This window comes from Humulus lupulus, chromosome 5 (assembly GCF_963169125.1).
Source record: "Humulus lupulus chromosome 5, drHumLupu1.1, whole genome shotgun sequence".
In the NCBI taxonomy this organism is placed as follows: domain Eukaryota; kingdom Viridiplantae; phylum Streptophyta; class Magnoliopsida; order Rosales; family Cannabaceae; genus Humulus; species Humulus lupulus.
In genome coordinates this window covers 83,165,029-83,180,781 of record NC_084797.1, presented here as the reverse complement: position 1 = coordinate 83,180,781, position 15,753 = coordinate 83,165,029, and the positions used below count along the sequence as shown (strand labels likewise).

General features: G+C 35.5%; 2 protein-coding genes across 4 annotated transcripts; one reads left to right on the top strand and one right to left on the bottom strand.

Annotated features, from left to right (window-relative positions):
* Positions 1–4,635: 4,635 nt before the first annotated feature.
* On the bottom strand, positions 4,636–6,683 carry LOC133777491 (RCC1 domain-containing protein RUG3, mitochondrial). 2 transcript variants are annotated; one of them, XM_062217128.1, is made up of 4 exons: positions 6,245–6,683; positions 5,805–6,021; positions 5,345–5,657; positions 4,636–5,218 (listed from the first exon to the last, which is right to left on the bottom strand). In XM_062217128.1, exons 1-4 carry the CDS (start codon positions 6,562–6,564, stop codon positions 4,731–4,733), a joined length of 1,338 nt encoding a protein of 445 aa, XP_062073112.1. In that variant the 5' UTR covers positions 6,565–6,683; the 3' UTR covers positions 4,636–4,730. The 2 variants fall into 2 exon arrangements, with proteins under 2 accessions (XP_062073112.1, XP_062073113.1); XM_062217129.1 differs by having other exon boundaries at positions 5,805–6,054; positions 6,245–6,380.
* Positions 6,684–7,765: 1,082 nt separating this feature from the next.
* LOC133777490 (uncharacterized) lies at positions 7,766–12,178 on the top strand. Of its 2 annotated transcripts, none has more exons than XM_062217127.1 (4): positions 7,766–8,108; positions 8,199–8,832; positions 10,924–11,036; positions 11,339–12,178. In XM_062217127.1, exons 1-4 carry the CDS (start codon positions 7,989–7,991, stop codon positions 11,786–11,788), a joined length of 1,317 nt encoding a protein of 438 aa, XP_062073111.1. In that variant the 5' UTR covers positions 7,766–7,988; the 3' UTR covers positions 11,789–12,178. The 2 variants fall into 2 exon arrangements, with proteins under 2 accessions (XP_062073111.1, XP_062073109.1); XM_062217125.1 differs by having other exon boundaries at positions 7,768–8,108; positions 8,199–8,835.
* Positions 12,179–15,753: the final 3,575 nt, after the last annotated feature.

Genomic DNA, 15,753 nt, shown 5'->3' with positions numbered 1-15,753 from the left:
TGATTGTAACAATGGATAATTAACAACATATCTATATTTTTTATAAAGCGTTCTATGAATTAAAGAGTGCAATTCAGAATCATTAGTGGAGTCACGAGGAATTAATAAGTTACTAAATTTATTTGTTAGATTTATGATAACTTATTGGAGCTTGATTTCATAGGCCCATGGTCCCCATTGTACCTTGGCTAAAATCATCTAGATAGTCTCAATTAATTGATTTAATTATCAAAGTTGACCTGGTCAATTTTCGATAGTGTCACAGAGTTATATAATTTTGAGAAGAAAAGATAAATTAGGGCAGATTTATTAATTAAGATAAATTGGTATCTAAATTAATAAATAAGTTTAAATCAAGGTTCAAATTATAAATAATTAATTTGATAAAGGATTTATATAATTATTTAATTAATTAAATCAATAGAAAATAATACAGGCCTTGATTTTAAGTCAAATGGGCTTATAATCAAATGGGAAATTTTACGGGTCTAAAGCCCATGATAATTTCGACCTAGGGTTGTTAATTGGCTATTATTTTATTTATTTTTTAATTAAATAAATGACCTAATTTAGTCTATAAAAGGAATGCTTAAGAGAGAGTTGAAAACATAAGTTCAGATTTCTGAAACACAAGTTTCTGATAGGTCTTAGATTCTCTCTAAACATAAGTCATTTTCTAAGCCTTATTATTGTTTTATCTTCTTCTCTCTGTATCTATCTCACGTGTTGAGAATTGCCTACTTTAGTTTAGGAGATTCCAATGATACTTTGGAAGGTTGTGAGAAAATTGAAGATCGGTTCAGTTTCTTGGTAATACTCTGCGACAGAAAAGATACAAGGGTTAGGGAAATTGAAGGAAGGACTCTATTATTTCGTTGCGTATAATGTAAGTATTCTTATCATTATTTCTCTTTTCAAATTTAAAAACATGCTATAGGTTATCTCATATTAATTTGTTTAATATTATATCTACATGAAAATAAATAAAGATTCTTTATAAGTTTTCCTTATAGACCAGACACTAAAGGCACCCCTAGGGACATTGGTGCTAGCCGGGTGAGGACTTGTATAAGGTAACCCTGTGAAGTTCGTACTTCTTGGGGAGATTGGCAACCACCCTGTCTGACAGCTAGCTGGGTGGGGCAACATACCTAGGGATTTTCTCCTTCTTGGTACCGAGCTTGACGTCTGCATGAGAAGGAATAATCTCAGGCACATCTTCCTCTTCGGCTCTTGATGCCTCAACATTGGTCACCCACAGACCAACATAAGGATCTTTCTTTTTCCTACGAGATACTTGTTTAACTTTGGCCATCCTGGTTTGAGATTTAGGAGGAGGGGGAATTGTAGTGGCATCTAGAGTTGGGATATGAGTAAGAGGAGGAAGAGTAGGCTGCTCGGTGTCTTCGTAAAGTAGAGAGAGCAGGTCGTCGTCTATCAGTCTCTCACCTTCCCAATAGTCTGGCATGAATATCTGAGAAGAAGAAGGGGAAGTGGGAATCTAGTGACCAATAGAAGTTAAAAGATGAAGAAAAGACGTAGGCTGCTCGAGGATAAACCCAATGATTCATTCGACTAGCTACTTTTCAAGACAAACAAGATTGAATATATGACCAGCAAAGATCTTCTTCAGAGGTGGGAAAAACCCAGTTTTTCCGAGAAAGTAAAAATCAATTTTTACTTTGATTTAGTGTCCAAAACTACGATTATGCATCAACAAAATCTGCATATCATCTCTACACAACCTAAAATCTACTTTGCTAGTCTCCTAACCACATAATTACCAACAAATTCATCAAAAAATTAAAAAAAAGCTCATGAACAAGCCACGGTTTTTGAAAGTTTTTTCATATTTCAAAAATCACAACAAAATATGCATATTTTTTGAAAAAAAAAATTGCAAAAGATAAAAAATTAGAGTATGGAAGCTTACTTGGAATGAATATTGACAAAAGAGAATGGTCAAAGATTGCTTGAAATAGCCTCAGATCGATCACGAAACAAGAGATTTTTTTCTAAAAAACTTGTGTTCTTGAAGAGAGAGAAATCAAGGGTGAAGTGAAAAGGAGGAGATGAAGAAGGTTTATATACTCGAGTAGGTAGGTGAAAATGTGATGTTAGCATGTACCTTTTCGAGTATGGGGGTGTGTGTAGCCGTCAATTTTCTCCTTGGAAAATGTGTCATCATGATATTTTTACCTTTCCAAAACAAAAAGAAGTACAATCGAAAGGACAGGTTAAAATGTGAGTCTATTTGATGATGATCACATCATAATAAACTTGGGGAGCAAATATTTTACATAAACGCTAGTGTGATGACGTGGCGAGGATCTGGGACACGTGGCAGCCAAATAATAGTGCATCTGATAAGGGGTCTAGTCGCAGAAAGAATCATCATACAGTTGGACCAAACTTAGTCAAAGCGACATTTAACAAGCGATTACAAACCACCGACCACGTTGGTCGATACTTACTTAGCTAGGGTCGGTCGATTGTTTCGGAAGAAGTCCTAAGAATCTGTTATTGTAGAGATTTTTCTTATTTTGAATGTAACTGTATTAATTATTCATTATTTTATTATAGCTTGTGCGCAATTCATGGGAGGCCCATGACCCATTTTATAAATTCCTAAGCCTATAAATAGAAAGCTTAGTGAATCATTATTTTTTTTTGCACTAAATATTCTAGAGAGACTATCATTCTTTTATACATCGTTTCTTGTATTCTCTCAAGCTGACGAAACTCAGTTGATTCTAGCTTATCTGATCGTGAGTTTGTGACTTTCTACAGTAATAAAAGTATAAGTGGACGTATGTTATTACCGTTACTCGGGGTAGAACCACTATAAACTTTATGTGTCGATTATTATTCTAGTTTAGTTCTTAATTTTAACATTGTTTATTTGACCTAGTGTCGTTGACCAAATCTGCGATCAACACCCTTAAGTTAGTTTGTTTCCATTGTTTGAAGTGATGGTCGTGATGACAGATCATAGTCTAAGGATGGAATCGCTCAACTTGTAGATGGGGATATCAATCTAGATCTCATTGTAAGGGTTGAGACATCTATAACATAAACCTAGGGAGAAGTTCCTATTGTTTCACACGCGCCCCTAAACCACGTGCTTTGACCTAGGAAAGTTCTAGGATCGTTTCGAATATCGTGCAGAAGATATTTGGATTTGAAAGCAGTTTTAATGCAAAAAACCGCTTAAATTACATAACCTACAAGTTTCCTAGAATTCGATGAAAAACCCATAAATTTAAACCCATTTACCAAGATTCAAACTAGAAGTTTAAAGCCATTTACCATGTTTTGTGCAAATCCCTAGTCTTATAACTCGTATGGTAGATTTTCCCTTTTCTATGCCTATTTGGAAACTCAAGCTTTTAAAAAAAATATGTGCATACCAGAAATGCCTTAGAATAGAATAGAATAGAAAGAAAAAAATGTTGAGATTAAAGGAGTCTTACTTAGAAGCAAGTCGATTGAGATGCTGATTAGAGGAAATAAATCTCTCTGATGGAAAATCAAGAAAACTGGTGCAAGATTACAGTAAAGTTTGAGAAAATAGAAATAGAAAAGAGGTCTTCAATCAGAAGTTCTTCGTGAGTTTGAAGGGAAAAGTAAAAATTGATAATAAAAGGTAATGATGTATATATAAGATGGATCCATGGAAAATCGAGAAGTGTTCGATTAAGGAAATTTCTGATCAAATGGCCAAAGTTTAATGGATGAAACAGACTCAAAAAAGCGGAAAGACAAATGTCACTAGTACTTGGGAACCGAACAAACTCCTATAGGGATGTGACACGTGTCAAAGTACTCGAGAGGGTAGGTGGTCACATTTTCCTAAAAGAAGTGAAAAATTCTACTCTGCTCATGTTAGAAGTAGGGGTGACTCATCCATGCACAAGCAGAGGCTTAGGGAAAATATTGTATCTGAAAAACACGAGCTAACATGTCTAGGTCACGATATAGGAGGATGGCTGGTAAACTAGTTAAAGTTTATTTATCGTATGATAAGGGCGATCAGGATTCTTTGGACAAGATTAAATACGAGCTAACTATTTAATCAGGCTGCAGTTCTACGATGTAGATAGTTGAATCCATTCTGAACTGAGACGTTGTGATGGAAGTTATCTGATTATCTTGATAGTTCCTCAGGTCGTGTGATGTTGCAAACTTGCCTGAGTCATCATAAACCTGCTCGAGTCATCCTGATGTGATTTCAGCTCGCAAATTATTGGATATACTAAAGGCACGCAAGCAAACCCCCGAGGATCCAAGATTTACTTTTTGAAAATGAATAGAACTGAATTCATGTATTTAATGTATTAGCAATTAAGAGAATAAATTATAATTATAGGTATAGCTATCCAAATTTATGTATTACCCAAACTTTTTCATCTCCCAATATAAATAAGGAGGGAATAAACAGAAAAATACACCTATTTTCATATACCAAATCTCTAGAAAAATAATCTTAGATAATTTTTCTAAAAACATTCAAAAATAAAAGTAACGTGTAAACTAAGTAAATTTAACTACTGAACCACGTAAAATTATAGTGTATTTTTTTTTTGATTTAATTTGCAGTTTATTAAGCCTAAAGTTATTCTTATTTATTCATAATTCTCAGTTGCAACATTTACTTTTTATTACTATTTGTTACCATATATGTAAGAGTTATAAATTCGAACCAGGCAGCCACTGTTTATCAAGATACATTATTCATCAGCAACTAGAAGAAGATTATGATCGAAACCCGATACAACTTCTATAACTTCATAACCATCCAAATGATGAAGCAAAATAGGCTCAGCCTCATCGGTGGAGCTTCCTAAACCAAGCCTTCCATTCTTCCCACAGCCCCAAACCCAAACTTCTCCCTTAGATGTCAAAGCAATGGAATGCACACGTCCTCCTGCCACTGAAACGGGAATTTCCACTTCCAATCCTTCAACTGTCATTGGAATGTTTGCAGGTCCCGCCCTTCCAAGTTGAGAGCACTGATTCCATCCCCATGAGACAATGCTTGTGGCACCTTCTGCATCGACCGATGGCGCAGACTGGAAAATTGCTAAAGAATGGCCAAGACCTGAAGCAATAGATGTCAGATGGAAGTTTGAGTCAACTGGAAACATTCCCAGAACTTGCTCTAGTCTCCCCAGTTGACCATATGTGTTGCTGCCGCAGCTTAATAGAGCTCCATTACCTGAAAATCATTATAACAACCATTATGTATGGTTTACATCAAAGCAGTGCACCCAATGAAGGTACCATTATGTATGGATTTACATCTAAAGTTATGCACCCAATGAAGGTATAAAAATTTACATACCGCAAAGAATTAGAGAATGATCAAGGCCACAAGCAATATCCACAACATCAACACCATTCAGTTCACCCACTAAACGAGGCTCCCATATTATTGGCATGTTTTTCTCCTCCTCCATTCCTTTCAAAATCAACTTCTCAGCAGCCTCTAATGACGAGCTTAACAATTCTCCATTGTTTCTAATTGAGCTCGAATCCAGTGGTGATGTGTCCAGAGTTTCGGCAATGCTTCCTAACCTGCCATCAGCTGAATAACCCCAGCCAAACAATTTTCCATCCTCAGTCTTTGCAAGAGCATGTCCCCAGCCAAAGGAGACCTGCCAAAGAAAGATGTTTTTTTCCCTTTTAAATATGTAAAAAATAAAAATGTTCCAGCAGTTTCATGGGCTTTTTTCATTTTTATTTTGTTTAGATGTTAATCAAACATTTCTCTCTACTTAGTCTTAAGCATATAAGAGGGATACTTTGGTTATCTTTTCTTCTGCAAGTGCTTCGATTTTCTTAGGTACAACAGCTTCAATGACTTCCTTTCCAAGACCAAGCTGACCACGCTCAGACTTTCCCCAAGTCCAAAGAGAACCATCATCTCCAATGGCTGCAGAAACAACCCCAGATGCATATGCAGAATGGACTCTTACTTTCTCCAACCCCATAACTCTCTGAGGTTCATTCCATGAATCTCTACCAAACATCAAGTTTTAAGCTTTTACATGACTGCTTCACCAATTTTACAAGAACATTCACAAGATATATAGATTATATAATTTTAAATTCCTCCAAAAGGAAAATAAAAATAAAAATCAAACTTCATAATTTTCAATGATCTTGACAAAATGAAAACTCATTTCTTGGATCAAAATTGACAAAAGAAGTAAAATAACTGAAGAGTATGATTTCAATTTACCTGGGAGAAAGAAAACCACGGCCGAGCTGGGCTTCAAGGTCTCTGCCCCAACCCCAAAGCTCACCTTGGGATGTGACGGCAAGGGAGTGGTAGTGTCCCGCGCCAACAGTTGCGATATCGGAGGGAAGGCCGGGCACTCGAATCGGTTCGTACGCATCGACCCCGAGGCCAACAGGAGAGGTAGGCAGTCCTAGAGCGCCATGGCTACTATCTCCAAAGCTCATCAATGAGAATATCCTGTTAGTGCTCATGCGTCTACGGTAGATTAGGGAAATGACGTTGACCGCTATTGTCTCCTTCTCCACCACCGTTCGTAGCATCTTTCAGTTCTTGTAAAACTTCGGCTACAAATCTCGGTTGCGGCAGATTCCGGAGAGTGATGAGATCTTGTTTGATAACAGTTGGGGTTTGAAAAATGAGTAATGTTACGTGCAACCAAGATACGCACAAAGTAGATGTGTTTTTTAAATTAGTGTATTAGTTTTAATAACTGTTGGCTAGGCTAAACTGCAACATCATTATGTATAATATTTAAGTGTATATTTTAAGTACATGTATCATTGCTCTTCAAAAATTGTCTTGCACTAACATTGAGTTTTAAAGGGAAATTCACATTAATAAATAAAGTAAAAAAAATTGGTAAAAATATTATAAAAATATGGAGCAATAAAATCATAAATAGTGCTAAGGATCGGTTAGTTTGGGCGTTTTTTTTTTATTCTAAAATCCAGATTTTGGTTTTTGGTTTGGATTGGTGCGATCCAAAAACCGACCGACCTACTTATAACACAAAAAAAAACCGACCAATTTAGACTGCGGTTCGGTTTGTTAAAACCATGCAAATTGAATTTGATTTTTTTTATTTATTTTTTAAATAATTTTAATAGAAATTTAAGTTAAAATAGATTTTTTTAATATGAAATTAATTCATTTAATTTGTTAACAAAAAAGATTTTAATTTGAAAACCTAAACACATGGTTACAATTTTATATCCACAAATTTAGAACCTAACCATATTCGGTCGGTTTCGGTTTGTACGGTCGGTTTGCGACCAACTTATAAACTGACCGATTTAATGTCGGTTTTTGCCAAGGCAATTTCAGCGGTTTTTCAGTTCCGTCGGTTTCGGTTTTTTCGGTATTCGGACAGTCAGTTTGAGCGATTTATTCAACTTTTTGGATTTTTTGCTCAGCCCTAATTATAAATACAAAGTTTTCCTGCTAAACAAAATTTATAAATTTTTAACCATATATTTTTTTAACAAAAATTTATAAATTTGTAACTATATGTTACAAATTTATAAAAAATATTTACTAAATAAAATATTGTAATAGATAATCACAGTAATAAATTGTTATTCATATATTTTTTTTAATTTTTGTAAAATTCTATAATTTTCAAATTATTTTGAAATATGCAGGTGTAATTTTTCCAATTTTTAATGGGCCTTAAAGAGACAAAAGCCCAATATTATCGTGTGAGAAGCCCGCTAAAGGCCCATCCTCTCGTTACTACTGCTACATGTTCCGACTTTCCGATTGGTCTCCGACTGCGAAGTTCTCGTCTCCTCGATTCTGCCCTCCACTCTGCGTACCAAAGTGCAAACCCCAAGCATTTTCGTCTTACCTGTTAGCCAATCTCTCTTTATGAAGTGTTAATATTCATCACACCTCTCGGAGCGATTCCTGGAGGGGTTGCTGAGTTTTTACTCGGGAGACCGAGTCCGGATTTTCTATTGTCTTAATGGATAGAACTGCATTTCTCACTGTGCTTTTCTTCCTCCTGGTTGTTTCGGATGTATCCAATGCGTCTTTGCTTCTCAACCTCAGAAAGTTTGTAACCACAGCCAGAGATTCAATACCTGTGATAATTTTCTGCCTCTTTCTCTTTCTCTTTCATTTTTTTTCTTTTTTCTTTTTAGGGATTAATTTTTATATAAATTTTTTAAATTAGGGTACTCCGGCACCAATTCCGGCTTTGGTCACTGGTGATAAGAATGTTGATCCAGAAACATTGAATACAGGAAATAAGGAAAATAAACTGGATCCAAACTCAACAAGTAAAGGAGATGAAGGAAAAGAATTGATTCCAAAATTAGGAAAGGAAGAAAATAAGAAAAAACAAATTGATCAAAAAGTGCCGAATGCAATAATTAAGGGTTCAAAATCGGATCAGAAACCAGTGAATGAAGCAGGTAAAGATTCGACATTGGAGTCGAAATCCGAGAATGTAACGAAAAAGGAATCGAGATTGGATCATGAACCGGTGAAAGAAACAGGTAAAGATGAGAAATCGGATTCGGAATTGGTGAAGAAAAAGAAATCTGATGCTGAAACGGTTAATGGAGCGGGTAAGGAAAAGAAATCAGATTTCAAATCGGTGAATGATGCAACTAAGGAGAACAATTCGAATCCAAAAGGAATAAATGAAGCAGGAAAGCAACATCCAAATCCTTCCCCTCGAACTGGTGAAACGGTGAAGGAAAACAAATCCGACCCAGGGTCACTGACAGACGAAACTTGTGATGGATTGAATCCCAGGTGCAACATCCAAAATGATTTGACTGCTTGCATTAAGAGCTCTAATCGTGGTAATTCTTAATTGATATTGTCTTTGTTGATTCTTTATTCGAAATTGAAGTTTGGATCTATTCAATTGTTCTTTTTGATAAGAAACGAATATTTGATTATTTATAAAATAAAAATATGCAAGAATGAAGGAGCGGAAGTCCTCACATAGGAAAACTTGACACAAACCAAAATCACAATTTCTAAGGAGAACAACCCAAATTATCATATCTGCTCCAAAATTCTTAATAGGTCAGAAAAAGCCAAAATTCTGAACTCTATAACATTCTCCTACGAAAGAGCCACCCAAAATAGAACCCTTCCCTTCCTCCAAACTTCTGAACTCTTTAACATCCTCCAAAATTTATACGCTTGCTATTTCGTGCCAGTGGAAAACCAGTCCTTTAGTCATTGATAATATTGTATCAGTATCTCATTAACTTTTCTCTGTCTAGTTTCTTTTGCAAAATTAGTATTTGCGATTGTAACATTTACAATTTCTGTAGTGCAGAACGTATATTGGATTATATACGTTGATGTGTTATTCTTAAATGGATGGAGTATGATTCGCTGTCCTTAATACGTACATAGTTTAATATCTAAGGCACAATGTGGTCTCAGCCTGCCTGACAAGTTCCTTCCTCTCCTTCTTTTGAATATATATTTATATGTATACACACTTTTAGTGAACATAGTATCAATATGACTGCTAATGATTACATTTTGAGATTGTATTTAGACCACTCTGTTGGGATTTGGTTTGGAACAGCATACTTTAATGTGCTAAACAATGTTAAGGAATGATGCAAATATGGAAAGATTTTGGGGTCTCAGTTTGAATTTCGTATGGAACAAAGAACATATGAAAAAGCTTTACATATAGTAAAAAGGTTGTGTAGAATTTTATTAAAAAATAACTAACTTATTGAATGACTTCTTGGATTATAATTTATTATGACCAGCTTGAATATCGAAGAAAGACCTTATATTACAGAGATGACATTTATATTTTCTGCATAAATTAATATAACACGTTCAATTTACTACAATAATTGCAAATTTGTAACCAGATACATAAAAGTGTTTTTCTATTCTTGAATAACTTTTCCTAGTAATTCTGTAATTTTGAATTTTATTTGTTGTCAATAACCTTCCATGTAAGTTGCTTCTTTCAGGGTTATCATATATTTGTATGCTACAAAACGTATGTAATAAGTATCATTTTATTGAATAATTGCTCATGATGTGGATCAATTGAGAGAGAGAATGAAAGTTGGTACGCCTGAAAAGTGTTGTGGTATTGACGGATTCATACAAGAATAACACAAGTCATACGATACAGAGCGAGAGATAAAATTAATCATTTCTTTTGTGTTTACTCTAATAATCTATTATATAGTTTTGTTTTCTGTGAAACTATGCTCATAACCATCTTGGTTAATGACCCCATGCTTTAATTTTATATTATTGTGTGCAAATTTTATTTTTTTGAATGTACTTATAAATCTTACAATAATGTGCTCTTGCAAATGTATAAGATATGATTTTTTTTTTCTTTTTATAGTATTTTCAGTAGTTTTTCTTATTACTATTATTATTATTTTTATGTCTGTCCTAGTATTTGATTTTGAAATTGAGTGCACTGTATTCATCCTTAGGTCATATTTTGTTATGGTTGTGGTTCTGGATGACCATCAATTAAGCGCTGCATTATGTATTTTGCATTTTCTACCATAAACTTTTTAGATATTAATTTCTGTTTAGTTGTTCTGACATTATCGATGTTGCAGTAACTTTGGATTATGTGTTTCAGTCGCCATTGTTAATTTTTGTTGTGGGCAATACTATTCTTGGTCTAAGTTTTGTCCAATTGTTAAATGATTAGCTAATCAAGCACTTTTATGAATTTGATATTCGCTAACATATCAATATATTTAGAGCCTCGCAATTTTACTGTTTATGTACTAGTTGGTTAGAAATAACCTAAGTCCTTCAATAAATAGCTGTTAGGAGAATCGAAATCTGATTGTTTTATTATAGCATATCATGAAGATGTGGTAGAATAACAAATGGCTGTTATGATCAATGTGCTTCATTTATTCCATTTTCAGGGTCAAAGATCGTTGTTCTACTGCAAAACAATGCAGAAGAAAATTTAAAGGCAACTGTTTCTGCAGGAAACATACACGAGGAGCTAGAGATTCCTAAAAAACGGAGCAAATTGGTATGGCTTATCTTTTACATCTTTTTTATTGTTATTTGAGCAGTAAACTGTCAATTTTTTTCTTTTCCAATTTCTACTTAGGCACATGACTGAATGTGTTAGTTTTACTATTGAATATAAATGATATATTGGAGGATGAAAATTTTTAGCTTGGGTCGTTGAATTTGTAACTTTTCTTTAGTGCAATTATTTGTCATTACCATTCAAAATATCAATGATCCAAAAAACAAAAGATTCTTTTTTTTATCTGTTTGTTAAAGTGCAGAATCATTTATTTGATAACGTGATTGTTTATATTTCAGCTCTCTATGTCGCTTACTGGAAATGGTGTCGATGTTGTATTACCTGATGGAAAAGGCAAATGTGTGCCTCATTTGAGCATTCCTGTATCTGAAGCAAACTTTATGCGTTTCCCTTCATATGACCAGCTAGTAACCCCAGTTAATGGCGTCTACTTGGTAATTTTTACAGTGCTCATATTTGGAGGAATGTGGGCTTGTATCAAGTTTAGCAGGAGGAGACGGCAGGGTGGTGGGATTCCATATCAAGAGCTCGAAATGGGATTGCCTGAATCTGTTTCAGCTGCTGATGTGGAAACAGCTGAAGTTTGGGATCAAGGTTGGGATGACGATTGGGATGAGAATAATGCAGTGAAGTCACCGGGGGGACTTCATGTGGGTAGCATTTCTGCTAATGGCCTTACGTCCAGGTCTCCAATCAAAGATGGATGGGAAGACGACTGGGATGATTAGTGTATTGTATTGTACAAGCAAGGGGCAGCGTTTTACCTAGAAGCGAAGTCGAGGATAAAAAACAGTAGCACATACAAAGGGTAAAAGGGAAAGAAGAAGATGACATTCATTTGCTTTGTCATTTGTAAATTGGAAATCCTTCTCAGTTCTCACCGTTGGCTCAGTTTGGAACTCGAGTGAGGTGGGGGAGAGTAGGGTGATATTTGAGACAAGAGGGAGGAAGAACAAAGACACTAACACCGGTTATCGATGTGATAGAGCCCAGGGAAAGCAAGTTTGTAAATGTTGTTTGTTTTGACAAAATACCATTACTAGAACACGAGTGCATTTTATTTTTGTAAAGTATCTTTTATGATGATTTCTATTAGACCTGAATCCTCTTTTTCTCAATTACTGGTTGTTTTTACATTTTGTCGTAGCTTTCTGAAGACAGAAACACCGACTGCAAAATATGGGAGCACATAATTGAATTGGACCATTGGGTTGGATTAGGATTAAGATTATGAGTAAAAATGATATATTGTGTTTGAAACTGTACACTACTAATTGGAAAATATATAGAAAATACAATATCTTTATAAAAGAAAGGTTACTCCTCTTAACATTAATTCATTTTAAGATGGAACCTAAATATCTATCCTAGTGGCTTTTCCAATATGATATCAGAGACGTTTTAATTTGTTTTACTATATTAATAATGGAAAACTTATTTACATACTTCTGCACATCCTTCACCTCCAATGGTAATATGGAGTTTTACTTTTGTCATTACATTTTAATTTTGTTTTACTATAATATTAACAAACTTATTTACATAATATTATATATATATATCTTAACGTTTTTTTTTAAAATTTATTTGATCATTTTCCTTTTTAAAATTGATTTATTTGATATCCTATTTATTTAAATAATGTTTAATTTCTAAAATTGTGGAGATAACATAGAGAAAGAATATTTGTATTAAATGACCCTTATACACGGCAATTACTCTTTTCAATACATTGTCAACTTTTATTATTATTATTATTATTATTTTAAAATCAAGTCATTTCCCCTTTCAAAATTGTGTCTACTCGTAGTGCAAGGGATACCCTATCGACTCCATCACCGAAAATGGGTTAAGATTGGTGATTAGTCGTTGGCAATGGAGGACAGTGATGAGAAGGTTCCATTGTTAAATGTTTGATTTTTATTTGTTTTGATACAAAGTTAAACCTTGCTTTTTTGTTTTTAATGGTTTAGGTTTTTGGTTTCGTTTTCTCTTGTTGGATGTTGATTTTGAGATTGATTTAGAGTTTCTTAGGGACAAATTTTGTTTATATTTTAAAATGATTAAAATATACATTGATGTTAATGATTTTTTTTTAGATTAAACATGTTGAGTTTATTTGTTGTATTGTGGTTGTGCTTATTATTTTTATTATTTGTTATACCCAATTTTGGCACAGTGACGAGACATGTCAGATGATGTAACGATTTTGACTAATTTCGGCAAACAAGAGTGATGATGTAACGATTACCGGTCCCCACCAAAACCATGGTCCTCACCAATGAAACAACATTGGGCCAAAACAGAGTTCATTGATGGCCAGCTACACGCCCACCTCGCCATTAGCGAGTGCACATCTCCAATGGGAGGGAGTTCGCCTATGTAGGTAACTTCACACTTTCATGCTTGCCAAGGGGACAACTAATGATTAGGCATCAAACCTCGACGGGAAGATTCGCTAGCCTCCAAGGAGGTCGCGAGCCACATGCCATCGCCAACCCCGAGGTCGCTTTCAAACTCTCACTTGCAAGGTTGAACAACATGTAACCTTAAGTTGATGCCACACTTTATTACCATATCTGGGGTAAACAACCACCTGCAACCGCACTGCGCCTTATGGCGATGGCCTGATCGAGAAATGATGGACCACCTTCAGCTCCACCAAACTCCTCTACTATAAATACCCATTTGTAAACAGTAAAAAGGGTTCAAAATTTATTGCTTTGAGAGAGGGCATTTACTCTTTTGTAATCCTAACTACCTTAAGAAAAGAGATCGATCATAGTGTAACTATTATTGAGTATTCATAATTCTTTATTAATACAATCGCCTAAAGTGGACGCAAGTCATCTTTTTCGGGCTGAATCACTATAAATTTGTGTGTTGACCCAGATTTTGGCCAAGTGACACGGAGTCAGAATATGCTTGATGTGAATTAATGCATTGAAAAGAATCGAATGACAAAAAGTAATAAGAACACAATATTTTATAGTGGTTCGGCCCCAGGATCTGGTAATTACCTACGTCCACTCTGATTGTTATTGATATAAGAATCAAAGGAGTGATCAAAGAACAAGGGTTCAATGAGTTTCACTAACCTCTGAAGAACAATACAATATTCCAAGGAGAATTACTCTAGTCTCAAATAATTCAAAAGCCAAAAAGTCCCTTCCCTTGAGCTATCTTTTTCTATTTATAGGCTCAAGGGGGATTACATGATTTAGTTGCCAATATTCTCTCCTAAATAATCAGATATTCAGGAGATTGTGTGAGTTAAATTCGGGATCTACAAAGATCTTTACAGTAATATTACATTGCATGCGGAACCATCGACCAGACTGGTCGCAGGTAAGACTGGACCGCTTACTGCTTCTAATACGTCTTCTGGTCGATACACTAGCAGAGCTCTTCCAGGCGTCAGCCACGTGTCCAGGGATTACTTGTCACGTCATCAATTCCAATTTTTTGGATAACATTTGCCCCCCAAGTTTATTTATTACGAGCAATAAATAAACTTTTTGAGCGAACGACCCTTCGATAACCCTGCCTTACGTGTCAGAACCCTTCGTGTGTTCTTGGAAAAAGTAACCTACTCCTGTCTAATCATGACTTTTCGGTTCCCCAGTAATAATTCGACGGCTATTCCGCTTCCCCATACTTCGAAAAAGGGAAACTGATGATTACACCTTTTTTATGCCATAGACAAACTTATATAACATCTCCAAACTTCCCTTTTTCTTTTTACGCACGCCATTGCCTTCTCAAGAAACCCTAAAAACCAAAGCTTTAATCTTCTCTGGAGACCGTTTTTCTGCATTTTCAAGACCCAGTCCGAGAGTTCCTTGACTCCCGAAGACTTTTTACCATTCTCAACGATCTTCTTTCCGGTAAGTCTTCGAATCTTTATGTTTCAAATTTTCATATTGTATGCTTCTGTATGCTGACTTTTGAGTTCATCTGCTTCTGGTTTGAGATGCTTGTGAGTAGAATGTCTTGCAGGCGAAAAAGGGTTACGAGTTAGTTTAATAGTCGAGATCATACTTTTAGGACGTAAAATCGAAGTAAAATTTCGATCTTTAGGCTAGTTGGAAAATAGGTTTTTCCCGCCCTAAGGGGAGTTGAAAAAGCTTTTTTGAAAAACTTTTTACTATCATCCTCTGATCCATTTCTCAAACTGTTCGTGTGGAAAAATTTAGCTTTTTCTTAGAATGCTGTTGCATAAAAGCTTAACTTTTACACTCGACCAGCGCCATTCTAAAAAGCCTTTAAAAATTCTTTATCCTCACCTCCCCATTCCTCTGTTTGCAGACTTTGATGCCAGATTTGTGGGGAGGTGAACGGTCCATCGACGACGATCTTCTCGCCCAGCTGCTCGAAGGCGAAGAGCAACTGGCTGACCGAATCCACGAGATTCCCTTCTCACGATCCTCTTCCAGACCTCGTCCTTCTCCATCTCAAATGGCCCGTTCCAAATCTGTAAGCAAGAAAAGACCTGAATCCGACGATAGTCCAAACCCTCCTGCCCAGCCTGATTCCCAGGCTAGGGTTCCCTCGACCAGCGGTCGAGACAATCCTGTTCCTGACCCTAACATCCAAATTAAAGCCCGCCCTCGCCATCAGAATCTTCCTGATGTCGAGTGGTATATCTCCTTGTACGCCCTGGATTTCCCACGGGCTGTTTAGCAGGACGATC

Bases quoted from the DNA above. Each gene is read 5' to 3' on its own strand.
- LOC133777491 (XM_062217128.1), bottom strand. From the start codon at position 6,564: ATGCTACGAACGGTGGTGGAGAAGGAGACAATAGCGGTCAACGTCATT. The intron at 5,658-5,804 runs GTATCCCTCTTA...TTTCTTTGGCAG, and splicing joins CAGAAGAAAAGATAACCAAA to GTCTCCTTTGGCTGGGGACA. The intron at 5,219-5,344 runs GTATGTAAATTT...AATGATTTTCAG, and splicing joins TCATTCTCTAATTCTTTGCG to GTAATGGAGCTCTATTAAGC.
- LOC133777490 (XM_062217125.1), top strand. From the start codon at position 7,989: ATGGATAGAACTGCATTTCTCACTGTGCTTTTCTTCCTCCTGGTTGTT. The intron at 8,109-8,198 runs GTGATAATTTTC...TTTTTAAATTAG, and splicing joins CAGCCAGAGATTCAATACCT to GGTACTCCGGCACCAATTCC. The intron at 11,037-11,338 runs GTATGGCTTATC...TTTATATTTCAG, and splicing joins CTAAAAAACGGAGCAAATTG to CTCTCTATGTCGCTTACTGG.